The sequence below is a fragment of the Miniopterus natalensis genome, chromosome 13, assembly GCF_054644295.1.
Source record: "Miniopterus natalensis isolate mMinNat1 chromosome 13, mMinNat1.hap1, whole genome shotgun sequence".
Classification (NCBI taxonomy): domain Eukaryota; kingdom Metazoa; phylum Chordata; class Mammalia; order Chiroptera; family Miniopteridae; genus Miniopterus; species Miniopterus natalensis.
Genome location: NC_142093.1, coordinates 18,879,349 through 18,894,750, shown reverse-complemented (window position 1 = coordinate 18,894,750; position 15,402 = coordinate 18,879,349). Strand labels below are relative to the sequence as shown.

General features: G+C 39.6%; 1 protein-coding gene across 4 annotated transcripts in view; it reads left to right on the top strand.

Moving 5' to 3' along the window:
* SLC8A1 (solute carrier family 8 member A1) overlaps positions 1-15,402 on the top strand; it is a 249,026-nt gene that overhangs the window by 187,900 nt on the left and 45,724 nt on the right. For 2 of the 4 annotated variants that reach the window (XM_087823508.1, XM_087823511.1), the window contains exons 3-5: positions 10,189-10,292; positions 12,805-12,825; positions 13,259-13,276. In XM_087823508.1, the coding sequence (XP_087679634.1) occupies positions 10,189-10,292; positions 12,805-12,825; positions 13,259-13,276 (143 nt within the window). The remainder of the gene's footprint in view (positions 1-10,188; positions 10,293-12,804; positions 12,826-13,258; positions 13,277-15,402) is intronic. The other 2 variants (XM_087823509.1, XM_087823512.1) reach the window with 1 other exon arrangement.

The following is a 15,402-nucleotide window of genomic DNA, read 5'->3' as shown; positions in this document are numbered from 1 at the left end:
CGACGTGGCTCAGCGGTTGAGCGTCGACCTAGGATCCAGGCGATCAGGGTTCGATTCCCGGTCAGGGCACGTGCCCGGGTTGCAGGCTCGATCCCCAGTCGGGGGCGTGCAGGAGGCAGCCGATCAATGACTCTCATCATTGATGTTTCTATCTCTCTCTCTCTCCCTCTCCTTTCCTCTCTCTGAAATCAATAATGACATATTTTTTAAAAAAGAAGAAGAAAAAGGGGGGGAAAGGAAAGGTTTCCTACAAGGAGAGGTGAATTGGATTTCAGCAGCACCAAAGAAGGAAAACACTAGGATAGCAGAGTGAACGGATATCAGACACGGATTTAGAGTCTGGAGAGGAGTTTTAGTCCTGATCCTGGCATCCACCAGCTTTGGGCATCAGCTAGTTTCAGTGAGTCTAGGTTTGTTCATCTGTATAATGAGAGGTGAACAGGGAGATTTCTGTGACTGAGAATGGAGAGACTGTGAGCTTCCAGACTGGAGAGTGGAGTGTTTGGGAAGGCAAGGGCTGGATTTGAGTGGAAAATGACTAATGCTATTTTCATGACAAACTTGGGAATGGGCGATTAGTAGAAGGCGCTAATCATTCGTATTTGTAAGTGATTTAGCACAAGGAATTGTTTGTTAAGAAATAAACAGAAGCTTCGAAAGAATGGCCTTCGAGGGAAACAGCATTGACAGATAATTCCTGAAAAATTTTCCAGAAAACCTAGCCAGAAGGTTAGCAAAGACAGAGGAGAGAACTTTCCCTTTTTAAAATGGAGATGCAAATTTTCCTAGGGCACAATGCAGACAAGAACTTCAGTAGAGTCAGACAGAAAGAGGAGATGACGAAGGCTACCACCTAGGAGTCTGGAGTGGGGCCCAAGCATGTAAAGAGGATTGTAGGGAAACAAACATTCACCTTGTAGGAGAGGAAAGCCTTTCCATTCTTCCCTTCTAGGATCTTTGGCTGGCCTGATAACTAAAGTGACTGAAGAGAGGTAACCAGAGAAACACAAATTTAATTCTGTACCTATGATAGCCTACAAAGACCTGAGAGGCTCCCAGACAGTCAGGCAATTGAGGCTTATACACTGTCATGAGCTCAGGAGAATGTGACCCTTTTCACTCCCTATAAGGGGTACTGTGAAGATCTCAGACTACAGATAAATATGTCATCCTAACAAGTGAAGAATCAGTTGTAAGATGATGAGAATCCTGTATCATTTTGCTAAAAAGTGCCTCTATTGTATAATTTGCACAGTTCTACTGTTATTAAACAATGAAAAGAAAATCTAGACCAAGATCTATTTTGGTATATTTCAACATGGTGCCCAACGCTTTATTTTTCAGTAAATTAACAAATTGTCTCAGCATGTGCACTTAGGTAACAAAACCCAGGATTATTACTTTCCCCTCCTTAAGACTGAAGTTTATTGACTACAGAGGAGTAAGGCAGTGGTTAGGTATAAACTTTATAAATCATAAAACTACCATCACTTTTTAATACATCCTTATCATTTTCTCTTAGTAAACTTTACTTGTGATTTTTGTATTAACCTAATATGGGATAGAGCTTTTTGGGGGGGGGGTACCAGAATTCCCAGCATATTATCTATTGGAACAATATTTCTAAGATCCATGCAGTGTCTCTTTCAAGTGGTCAACTAGCATGTGTTCTAGATAAATCATAGGTTTTTCCTTCAAAACTAAAGCTGACCATTGATTGCTGAAAGGAGAGAGACCAAAAAAAAAAATTACATTTATTTCTATTTTGCACTGGGTAAAAATGAATTAATTGCCATTCAGTTTCAAAAGTAAACAGAGGAAAATAAAATAGGGCAAGGTTTTATTGGAACACACCCCACACACACACTCCAGTGCTCTGTGAAACTCCCCTGGTTTCCCTGGAGAACAGCAGGGCTTCAGCTGATCCTCCCTCTTGCCCGGCTTGAAGCAATGATTTCAATTACCACTTGGTAATGCAAAGAGATCAGCGCACAGATGACAAGGCCTCCTGGAGAATTACTTTGGTTTAGCTACTTTAGCAACTCTCATCTTTGGAGTTTATTTAAATTACACAATAGCATCATCCAGGCTTATCAGGCTCTGCTTCATAGCAGGAGCTCCAAGAAAAGTCTGACTTCAGTCCCCTCTGTAGGTCTAGCTAATGTGGCAAGACGGAGTCTGGCAGAGCTGGGGCTCAGAAGCTGAACAGTAGCCTCATGCCCTTGCTTTGATGAGTGTTAAGATTCTATATTTGGATACCCATTATATGGAATGTGATCCAAGCTACATATGAGAATGAATTTGAGGGCATTGCCTGTTACTCCATCAAATATTTCTTGACCCCCACCTCCGCCAACTGCCCCTTTTGGTGACTGAGTGAACAGGCAAGTAAGAACTACAAAGTAAGCCACTCCTTTGGAAGGAATAATAACTCTTTCTAACATTTTATAGTTACAGTCCTCTGCAAAATTGTTTTGCATGCATTAGATCATTTGATCTTTGAAGCAGTCCCTGAAGTTTTGTTTTCCACAGTTGATGAATGATGATACCCATTATTTGGTCATCACAACACTGAGCATCCAAATCACTGTGAAGTGAGTTTGATTATCCCCCACTTGATAGGTGGTAACATCGATGTTTAGAAAGATGCCAGAACTGGCCCAGATACCTCAGCTAGACAGTGGCAGAGCCAAGTTATGAACTCAAGTCATCTGAGTCCCAGTTTGGTGCCCCTGACATTTCAACAAAGGAAGCAACAGATTGGAGTCATGATTTATTTCCTTTTCCGTGACTATCTAAGCATGGAACCCAGAACAAATTCCCAAGTGAATCCATGCCCAACATTTTTCACCAATAATCTAAAACAGTATAAAAATATCATTAGAACTCATTTAAATAGCAGCCTGTCTTACCCTATTTGGAATGTTAATTAGATAGGAGAGTTGATTTGGGTCATTTATGGAAACTGACAGGAATATATGCAAGGGTCTTCTCTGACTCCCCCTTTGTTTCCCTAACTGCAAACCACCAAGCAACTCACCAAATCAATTTTTGAAGAGAATAAGAAGCTTACAATGGCCCGGGAATTTAAACAAAGTGACACAAAGGCAACCCATAGCAACCATACCTTTCCTTGTAGGTGGCGACAAACCGATGCCAACAAGGGCGCTGGGTAATGCCCACGGTGAAGAGAGCAGCTGACTATAAGGGCAGCAGGCATAACCTAGGATTATGGTCCTTTCCTTTCCTTTTAACATAAATTCTGGGACAGCAATGCTGCTTCTGACGTTGTCATAATACTTTGTACTTTGGGGAAAAGAAACCAGCCAAGGAAGCCAGGCCTGCGGTAACAGCCACCAGAAACGCTTCGCTGTCAAAGCACAGCGTCAGTCCCGCAAAGTACAGAGCCCTCCACCCGAGGAGGCAGGGAGCAGCCTCAGGGGCCCGGGGGAGGGATGGGCTGAGCGGCAGTGGGGCTGGCAGGCACAGCAGTGGCCCTTAGCTTTGATGTCCGTGGTTTTCACTGTCTCGTGGCATGTGGCACCCAGTTTTCTGTCTGGCGGTACCAGCAAAATTTGAAACTCCTTATTGAAAACCCTGAACATTCTCATTCCTTTTTCTCATCCAAAGAAACAGCATTTCTAAAGACTAGGATATATCCTGAAGCTCGCTTTTTATTTTTAAGTAACAGCCTTATTAAGATATAATTGGCATACCGTAGAATTCACCCATTGAAAAATACACAATCCAGTGGGTTTTAGTGTATTCTCAGAATTGTTCAACCATCACTACAGTCAATTTTAGAATATTTTTATCACCCCAAAATAAAATCCCATTATCCATTAGCAGTCACCCCTATTTATTCCCCAACCCCCCAGCCTTACGCAACCATTGATTTACTTTCTGCCTTTGGATTTACCTATTCTGGACTTTTCATATAAATGGAATCATACAATAGGTGAAATTTTGTGTCTAGTTTATTTAACTTAGCATTCTGTTTTCAAGGTCCATCCATGTCATAGTGTTGGGGAGAAAAAATAATTTTTCCTTCCTACCCTTCGTAATTCTTGGCTGAGACCATGTAATAAAAAACAGATTAACAAAAGAAAAACAAATTAACATGTGTGCTTCATGTGTACATGGGAGATACTGGGGGGGGGAATGTGTCATTCTCCAAGGTGGCTTAAATACCTTAATAGAGAAAGGGAGTGGGGGCAGGACTCTTAGTGAAGGGTAAATGATTTGGGGGAAAGATGAATGAGCCAGTAGAAGAACAGATGGAAGATATGACAGTTTGTGACAAAGTTTGTCTGGGTCTAGAGCTGACTTCAGGTCTCCTCTCCTGTGGTAAGAGTCAATCTTCCCTGGTTGATGAAACTCCCAGGGTGGAAATTTATGACAACTGAGTCCCTTTTGGAGGATCTGTGTTTAGGCAGGTAAGTGGAGTTCACAGAAAGCTCTCCCTGCATCTGCTGTTTTTCAAGTGTCTAGAGCTCAAAATAATCACTGTACTGACTTGGCATATTCTGGGGAAGCATGGTATGTTACCCTTCAGCAGCATGTACCAGAATCGTGCTCCCTTTTATTGCTGAATGATAGTCTATTATACGGCTATATCACATTTTGTTCATCTGTTCATCAGTCAGTGGACATTTAGGTTGTTTCTCCTTTTTGGCTGTTAGGAATAATGCTATGAACATTCATGTACAAGTGTTTGTGTGGACATGTGTCTTTAAATCTCTTGGGAATATACCCAAGTGGAATTGCTGGGTCATATGGTAACTATTTTTCAACTTTTGAGGAACTGCTAGACTTTCCCAAAGCTATTGCACTCTCACATTCCCGCCGGCAGTGTTCCAGTTCCCGTGCATTCTCCACCGCACATGCTGTCTGTCTTTTTTGCTCTGTCCTAGTAGGTGTGGATTAACATCTCCCCGTGGATTTGATTTGCATTTCCTCACGACTAATGATGGTGAACATCTTTATGTGTCCTTATTGGCCATTTTTAATCTTCCTTGGAGAAGTGTCTATTCAGATTCTTTGCCCATTTTTAAGTTGATTTACTTGTCATTTTGAGTAATAGTTTATCCTGAAGCTTGTAACATCAGGTGTACTGGGGATGAAATTTCAAACTTGCCTTACCTAATGACATTCCTCTGCGGTCAGAGAAGTTGCCAGATCTTCCTCCTTCATGTGTGGTCAGTCCCGAGTCACTTCTCTCTCGAGTCTGAGTGTGGTGGCGTACAGGTGGAAAGTTCCCATTCCCTAGACATGGCCCTGCGCTGACATGGCTCAGAGCTCTCTGGGGGGGCGGGGGGGGGGGGGTAAAAGGCATTGCTGTCTTCTGTGGCAGTTGAAACCCTTAGTGTTTTCAGTCTCCAAATAGAACCACTGTTGTGTAAAATCCTCTTGCCAGAGTTCCTATCACTTTGTTAAAAAGGAAATCACTCTGCATGAGTGTCAAGTCTGTTGCCTGAATGATAAAGGTGTTTTCTCGCCTATACTATTAAGGCTGTCTGGGGAGACCAGCATTTCATAAGAGAAGAAAACAACCACTTTCGGTACTCTATGTAACCCAAGGAAGGACAAATGTTTCTCTCATGTTTCAATCTACATTGCTAATTTGATCTAAAATTTTGCTTTCATTCTGACATCCTCACATTCTACCCATTCTTTATTTAATACATTCTTTTAAACATCAAGCCATATATTCTGGCTCTCCGTTCACCAGTTAGAATCACCTGGAAAACTTTTTAAAACTATATGCATGTCAGGGCCCCACAACCAAAAAGTTTGACTTCACTGATCTGGAGTAGGCCTGGCCCAGGCATTTACAGTTTCAAAGCTCCACACGTGATTCTAACAGGTAGACTGTTCCAAAACATAAGCCTGGCTACCACCAGTCTCTTAATTCATTATCTGACTTAATAGAAGAACCCACTACCCTCTCCAGGTCAGCGCTTCTCAAACTTTAACTCCCATCTGGGGATCTTATTAAATGTAGATCTGATTTGGTGGGTATGGAGTGGGCCCTGAGATTCTGGAATTCTAACAAGCTACCTGCTCCAAGTCTTCAAAGTTGCAGAGTCTCTACATGTTCCTGGCATTTTTCAATTAATCCTAATAAAGCCTTTATCTCTTCAAGGATTTAACTTTTTAAGACAGCCATCATCAAATCTAGTATGTGCTGCACTTCTTTTAAAAACAGAATTGAAAACCTATTATGGTCCATCTAGGCAGTCTTTGTTAACAGAAAGATAGAACAATAAACCTCTGCATTAATTTAAAATAATGATCCAGTTCCTTTAAAGTGGTCATAAAAATACTCCACAGCTGAATGAATAAGGGACCTTGTGGGTGACATAATTGAAAGGTTTGGTCTTTGGAGACAGTCGCAGGTGTCTCACTTTGTGATCTTGGAAATTACTTCAGTTCTCTGAGTCAATTTTAAGTAGTAGAAGGTATTTCTAGGGGTATTAGGAGAACAGACAACGTGAATTTGTGTTCTCAGGGAGAATTCCTTGTGACGGTGCAAAAGCCCTGGGAATATGGGACTGGTGTGGCAATGGGGGCAGACTGGAGGCCTTTAAGGTCCCTTCAGTCCTGGAGATGCTGTTTGTACTGCAGAACTGTGAGGACCAGAGGCATGCTTCTGCTGATTATCAAGATGGTGTAACTGGAGTCTTCACCAAATCCACCCCACCTCAGCTAACATCCCCTGTGGTGGAAGGAGGGGTAACAGTTTCTTTTGTGCATTAGGCTTGGAATGTGAGCAGAATTACATGCCTTCATCTTACCTTTGCTAAGGGGAGAAATAGCTCTGTTCTGAAGCTAAAGGTGGACATTACCAGTCCCTTTTTATGTTTACCTGCCTCAATCCAGAGGGCTAATTCATAAGGATTGACTTCACCCTCCCTCTTTAAATTGATTGGCATGTCCTTTAAAAAGTGTTTCAATTAATAGCTTTACTGTGCAAGCAGAGCAAAATCAATATAAAATGTAATGGCTCCTCCTGTCAGGGGCCCTATTGATTGTGTAAGTAATGATTTTGAAATGATATGCCATTATGCAAATCCCGTGTTGTAGCTGCCTTTGCCAGGCACCCACAGAGGGACTGTGCCCTTTTTCTTTAGCTTTGATTTTCCAGGGTCACAGTTATCAAATACTGAAATAATTTTTAAGGATTATGACCCTAGTGAATAGTGATAGTCTAATGATAAATTCTAAGTGTTTATTATACAAATTGTGTCGGGCCCTGTCACACTTATCAGCTACTCAGAGTATAGAAAATAAAGCTATTACAACAGCAAAGGATTAAACTCATCAAGGATAAGAAACACTGTGTTGTTTGGTTGTTTTCATTTATTTGTGTCAAGTGGTCCTTTGAGCGTGAAACTGGTAGCTTTTCCTAAACAAACACTTGCCCTATTAGGCAAGGCTACTCTAAGCATCTCTGCTGTGCTGTCTTTATTTCTACAATTGAATAAAATATGTGATGAGATGCAGGATGGGTTGGGAGTGCAGGATGCAGAAAAATAAATCAAGTGTATTTAATTAATATGAGCAAAAGCACTGCAGCAAGACATCGAGTTTAATGTACCCTATCCCAAAGAGCTTTGATAACCATTCTCAGGCCATCAGGTCCAGACAAAGGTACCATGGCCCTTCTAATACCCATCAGTACTTTCCCACACATGGTCTCATGGTGCTCAGTGCTTTAGTAGAGATGTGCACTATAGTTTATGATTATAAGGAGTAAGATGGAAATTAATACCTAAAATTCATATATTTTATCCTTGGGGGAATACTGAGGAATGATCCCACTTTAGTCAGGGCAAGCTGATTTTTTTTATATGCTAAGTAAATAGGTGAATTCCAGAAATTTGTTCTAGAAGTTGGACTGGAACTGTTCACTTATACATGTAGTTGGACTTTGTTACCTTGTTGGTAAATATCTAACTACCTTAAAAAATGATTGTTCCTTTAGTCATTTTCAGCTGCTCTTCTAGCTTTAGTAGTTCAGTCTTTGAGGACAGAACTGAGATAGAAAAGGCGTTATCACAAGCTCCAGTTCCTTAGTAGGGAAAAAGTGAGATGTAAGCCTCATGTGGGGACGTTCTGTAGCCAAGGATCAGAGAGTAGCTATTGGGCTGCAAAGGACCTGAACCAATCATTTGATCTCATTTCTACAAGGCTAACCCAAGAAAGCAGGACTAAAGCATTTAGCATCAGGGGCTGAGAAACTCAGAGAATCAGAATCAACTTCTACCTGTAGCTTCCTTTGTTCTGGGAAAAAAGACATTAATGCTCTTTGGCATGCACAGGTCTAAATGAAATTATGATTTGGATTCACAAAATTAAAATTATATGTACAAACCAGTTTCTTTCCAGAAAACCTGGAAAATTCCAGCAAAACTAAATAATATCCATGCCATTAAAATTGTGTGTCTATATAAACTCACTGTTTCAAAAACTTTGGTCAGAAATGTTTTTTGGCCAATGTTACTGAAAAAAATATATATATTTTCAAAGACAAACAGGTATTTAGGAGTTCTGAGTAAGTTGTAATACATGAAGAGATTAACATTAGATATATTTTCGGAGTCATCAGGCTTCTGGGAAGTTGAGATTTGTATATTTGCATTTGTCCCACCTGCCTGTCAGTCACTGGTAACCAGAAGACCGTAAGGCAAGAAGCACTAGAGGGTGGGGTGACAGGAAGAATTTTTAACGTTATACTTCGGTGTATCAGTGGAGTTTGAAAGTAGAGCAAATGGTGTAACTTGTGAAAGTTGAAACTCAACTTTGGGAGGGAAGAAAATAAATAACTATAGCATCATAACGCCTCACCCCTCACTTCTCAAGACAGCTGTTGAGAAGTCTCAGCTTCCTTCTTCGGAAAGACAAACAGCATGAGCAACTTCCCCCTGTGATCTCGGTGGGAAAGCTGACTAACCTGAGTAAGACTTTAATCCTAGAACATTGGGTGGGGTAAGATAAAGGACTTTATATTCTCTTTTGCAGTGTTTTTATACATTTATTATTTTAATAAAATCTTAGGTTGAAGATATTACGTTTGGAAATACAGTAAAGCACAATGAAGACAAAACAGTAACCTATAAGCCTAACACTCAGAGCTAAGCTCTGTTAGTATTTTGAAGTGATTCATTGATTTGTTCTAAAGGAGTGGTTTCCAGGACACAGCTCAGACAAGCCTACAGTTAAGGCATTGACGAAATAAATAGATTTTTCTTTTCTTATCATCATGGCCAGTGTTCTGCTCTCCCTTTGCCTGATGATGATAACCCTGTTAGTGCCGTGTCCTATGTTTTGCTGAGATAACTCGAACCCGGGGCAAGGCAGCTGCGCCTTGGGTGACCCGTCCAGGCTTTGAGAACTCTCCCACACTCCTTCTTGAAGGAAAAACTCACGTGTGGAAGGTTCCCGGCTGCTGTTCGCCTGGGATGCGGCTCGTTAGCCTTGCTTTCCTCTGCTCTATGTTCCTCCTCTGCCCTTTTCCTTTCCCCTTGTTCGTCAATTTCTATTCTTCTCTGTTTCAGCAAAACAATATCAGTCAAGGTAATTGATGATGAGGAGTATGAGAAAAACAAGACCTTCTTCCTTGAGATTGGAGAGCCCCGCCTGGTGGAGATGAGTGAGAAGAAAGGTGGGGGAGCTGCTCCAGGGCTGAGCCCAACAGCTTCTGCTGGCCGGGGCCGCCGGATGCCTGCGCTCTTCAGAACGTGACTTCCAGTGCACATACCCTCCACCTATGTAACAGGGCATAGACCTGCCCCGGCCACAGGGCCGGCTGGAGCTCCACTAGCCAGTTTGGGCCGCTCTGCGCGTTACAGGGCTGAGCTGCTAATTTTCAGTGCAGTCCATCAAGCCTCCGTGTCTGGGAAAGTTCATGGCAGATGAAGCCAACTGTCTGGTTTCTCTTCCTAATTCAGGGTACCTCCTGACTGCTAATTGGAACAGGAAGAACTTGCGAACGTGATAAATTAGCAAAGAAAACTTAATGGGGGCCGGCTGAGAGCACCCGAGATGCCCTTTTACATACGTCAGGAGGTCCATGTGTTGCCATTTCTCCCTCCATAACATCACAGTAACATTCGGCTTGGTGAACACCTAGCATGAGCGTGTGACTCCAACCATTTGTTTTGCCTTTGTCTTGTGTTCCCACAGGAAGATCATTACCATTAGAATATTTGACCGTGAGGAATATGAGAAAGAGTGCAGTTTCTCCCTTGTGCTTGAGGAACCAAAATGGATAAGAAGAGGAATGAAAGGTGTGAGAGTATACAAAGACGTACCAGCGAGAAATTGTACTCTCTCCGTGTCTCCCTACTCTCACACTTAACTCTCTCCTCTTCCTCGGCTTCCAAGTACTATACTTCATTTCCTTTAGGCTTTGGCAGTTTCATTTCCCTTTCCTAACAAGTGCAACCCAGCTCGGCCCATTTTCTTCAGGAAATGCCAACTAACCTTGATTGAAACCAGATTTAACCCATGCTGGAAGAGATTTCTGGCACTCAGAAACGATGACATAAAAGAATGATTTATGTGTTTATTTTTTCCCTATTCAGGGATCATTCTCAAATTTGGTTCCAACTATTAAATTTCCCCTAAAATGTTAGTGATAAAAACTACTTAATACCTATTAGCAGTGGTAAATGAGTCTAATGTCAACTAATAGGAAATTTCAAAAGAATAAAATAATTATGTTTCTCCAGAGGATCCAGATTTCAAAAAGATATTTAATAAGAACTAAGATCCTTAAAGTGTAGTGGTATCTATATTCTAGTGTTCACTGAGGCATAATATTTTTATATGATCAAATATAACATTTAAAAGGGATCATATATATGAAATCATAGTCATATCAATTTTCTTTAAGTAGGAAGGATATGGCCCTTGCTTAAGGCCTATCCAGCCTATGCTCCAAAATCTTTCTTTCCTTATAGAATTGACAAATTTCTAACATGTACAGTAAAGAGAAAAAAATAAGCAGCCATATCCTCATAATTAGATTTTTTTTGTTGATATGTACTTGTATCTGTAGAAAATATTTGAATGAAGAGGACAATTACTTTGTTCTCTTTTACTTTATATCTATTTTATGAGGCCTATATTTGATAAGGAAGGGCAAGAATTTTATATCAGCTTTAAAGATAATTTTTTGTTCTGAATTATTGTGAGGACTTCCTATAATTATCCGTAATAGTGTAGATTTTAAAAGGAATTCTGTCCATTTAATTATATGCATAAAATGAGCATTATACATATTAATAGCTCTTATTCATTGTATACAAACAAATAACGATTAGATGGACTACTTTGCAAGAAATCTATATTTTTACATGTAAAAATAATCAAGTATATAGGACTAATTTTTATACAGACCCAATATTTGGAGGAATTTCATCCCACATTTGTAAGAACTCAATGGCCTCAGGGTCCATCAGAAAAAAAAAAAAAGTTTGTAGTCCTGACTTAATCACATTCCAAATGGTAATAGGAGCCTTTGGAATATGGAAGAAAAAGCACTGGGGACCCATTTTAATTCAGCTTATTTAACATGCTCCATGGACAGTAGGCAGAAGGAAGACACTTCAGAAGATTGTGCTGATTTCTTACAAAGATGGGATCAAAAATGCCTCATTAACATACAGGAAGAAACACTTACTTCTAAATGAATTCCTCCAAAGAACTGTCTTTTATCTAAAGGGAGAGCATACTGAATACAGCTCTTTCAATTGTTGTTTTAATAAAATATGCCCTCATGTAAAAGCAAATTAAAATTCCTTGATAGCACTATCCAGTTTTGCACCCACTAAGTGGGTTCTTATCACTATAAATAAAATTACTGACTTGTTTTTGACAGTATCCTCTGATGCCGCTACCATTAGAAGGAAAATTGGGCCTGAAAAACTAATTGTAGCTTTCCCATCTACATTTATTTGGTCCATTCAGCCAGGGAGCTTCACCAAAATGAAGTGCTACAGTATGGTCTGGGTTTAAAGCATATAACCTGAAAGACAAATTATGTAGGCCCCCCACACACACGCCCCCCCACACACACACACATACCATGCCTTGTCAGTTTCCATGGAATTATGTGTCCACAGAAGCATTCTGGTTGTCCAGTTATAATGTGCAGAAGTCATCAATAAGGACAGATAAATAGCCCTAATTCCTGGGACTTGAGTTTAGAGGATTTAAAAAACATAAGCATTCCTTGATGGCCAAAATATCAAGCAAATAGAACTTACAGAGAGACAGCTTCACCTTGGGCCAGTGTCCTTCCAGAAAGGTTGGCCAAAATGAAATTTCCCAAGGTGTTTTATCTGTTTTCATTGAATGAAAGGTATAATACCTGAGATCCTGGATGATTTAAGACTTCCATACGTTGAATTTACTAACTCCCAGGCAATATTTCATGAAAAGACTTGCTCAAAGTTTAGGGTTAACTTCATAAAATGTTTCTACTATATTTGGTAAACTAGATATACACACTATCTGTAAACATATATAGTAGAAATGTTTGATTAAATGTCAAGAAATAATATACAGAGTGAAATATATATATGTAGTCAGTCACACCCATTTGCAGAAATTAGTGTTGGGATTCTTTCTTTGGAAATATTCCCAATGCCACATTTCTTTGGGGTGCCCTGATTTTTTTTATCAGTGGCTCCTACCACTAGATCTGCCTGGATTTCTTTCCACTGATATTCCTCTTACTTTCATTATTCATCTGGTCTCTTATTCTGTGTTTGTCTTTGTCTGTTTCCTTCACAGCCCTGTTATTGAATGAGCTTGGTAAGCATTTCATTTCTTGCATTTCCTTTCCATTTTTCTAGAAATTTCCATTTCTGTCAAGTGATACAATAGTTTTTTGACTTTTATTTCTATTGATTTACTAGCAAGATTGTTGTTTAGGGCCATTGGCCTCATTTTTGTTAAGGTCAGATAATTTATATTCCAGTTTTAGTTTAGTATAACCTTTTTAAAAATCAGTGATTTCTTAGGTATGCACAGAATTAAATCTGTGCACTAAATCCCATAAACTTAAAAGAATGATTAGTGATTAAGTCATAAACGGATGTTTTCGTATTTTTTCTTAATTATAAATATAATTTGGCTAGTTTTTATGCCTTGGTTGGGTTGTCAGGCAGTCTAATGTCACTGGTATTTGTTATTTAGAGTGTGAGTTAAGTAAATTGTAACATTTATTTATTTTTCTCTTTTTTAGGTGGCTTCACAATAACAGGTATGAATTTTTAAAGTCTAATGACATCAAGTTTTACTTTTTTTACTGTCTGTTTTCACCATGTATTGTATATATATATATATTTTAAAAGCATTTCTCATTTTTACTTTCTTTTAATGAAGGAAAATGCCTGTATGGTAAGACAAATTTTTTAATGTTCCTCATTTTCTTCAAATACCCTTAAAAAACAAACCAAAACCTCATCTTATGTAACCTGTATGTTAACATTTAGCTGTAGCACATGGTGTGTTCTTGATGATTTTAGACATTTAAATTTTACACATTAACAATGTGTGTGTTGTGTTCATTTACACACAAATTTATATGGAGACCCTATATAATTGTTCACATTTTGACACTTGGTGTGTTTATAAATGTTCACATAGCCCTGATGATGACATGCAATGCCCCCTGCTAGATGTTCCAAAAAAGTCCCAGAGTAAGTAAGACAAATGCTGGCCTCAAGGAAACATAGGAGTTGACATCTAAGATTTCTCCATGCCAACCTCAGGATACTAATAGTAACTAATACCCTGTTGGGAGAAGACAGAGAAGTCCCTTCCCATCATCCGACCACACCAGTGTGAACAAACCCCACTTTGGGGATTTAAGTTTTAGCATTATTAACACATAAATTCATGAGTAATATTTCTACCACTTGAGGTGCATTACAAAGTGCTCTATAAAAACTCAAAATGCCAGTCAACAAGTTTAAAACCCTTAAATTTAGAATGGTATACCCAGCCTGTTCTGATTGAATTGTTTAGCACACTCTAAAGCTGTTTTTTTGTGTACAGAAGGAAGGTATTTCCTTACAGTGTCCTCTCTTTTCATCCTTAATATTTTCTCACCCTTTCAAAATTGTCTAGGCAGAGTTAGAGAAGGAGATAAATAGCAGACGTCCAATATACTGTGCAGATATCAGTATTCTAATACTTTTTTTAAAAACACAGACAACGGAACAAAAAAGAAATAAAAAGGAATATTTCCAAATATTCTCATTTCGAAATTGCTGTGGTGGAGTTTGGGGTTAACTTAAACCACTGTTAGTGTAAACCCATGGTCAAGTAGCTCCAAAGTGGGACTTTCTGAGTAGGAGCAATTTCACATGGGCTCTTACTCTCCGCTGCCTCGCTCCAGACAAAACATTTAATGGCAGAATGACTCATAGGCTCTCAGAGACGTGGAAATTGAAAAAGATCAAAATGTTAAACAGGACAAGTCCCGGCGGAGGGTTCGTTAAATCTGATCCAGCAGAAGCTCTCCCCAGGTTCAGCCTCCCCAGCTCTGCACTGCCGTACATGCTGGTTTTAAATCCAAGAGCAAGAACTTCCGTTTCTTTTTAAAGTTTTTTATCTTCTTTTTCTCACCCATCATTTTAACTCATTGAAGTCTTCTGGGAAATATTCTGATTCTGTAAACCAATAAGTTAGTTATCCTTGTGAGATGTGAGGAAGGGACGTTGAGCTTCATGGCTTCCTTGAAGTGATTTTTTTTTTTTTTAAATCAACCATTGTAGAAATAGTATAATATTGAGCAGCACCTTCAGCCCTATGCAACCTGGTAATGAGACCTTTACTAAGAATCCCTGGCTGTAGAATGAACACCTTGTTAAAATGCGTTGAGGTGTTTGGATAGCTATCCATTTCCTTTAGCGTTGGCTATGTCAGGATTTTGCTTTTAGGGCCTTCCTTCCATATCACTGAAGCATCTTCTCTTTTGGTGTCTATGTAATTGGATCCCAGTTTTCTTTTCTCAGAAACCGTTCCTATAAAGTTCTAGAATCTCTGTCCACCGATGTCCAACACTGACAAAAAGGTGTCTGTCATTTCACATGCTTCATCAAGGTCTCTCTTATGGCTGATATTTTCATCTGAAATAGCAGTTTTTGTGTTGACACCACCTCTTCCCTAGACTTGAAATTGATGCTGTTAGAACAAGAGAAAGTTCCAGAACTTTGTGAGAATCTCCACATTGCCCTCTCACTTTACATGACTTTACATGGCCTTTCTCCTCTGGAACTAGGCTGGAACACCTCCACTCTATAAATGCTCTGTAGATGCTCCTGGGGAAAGGTCTAAAACTTTGTTCTAAACAGTCAAAAGCAGCTTTAAGTCCCAAAGAGT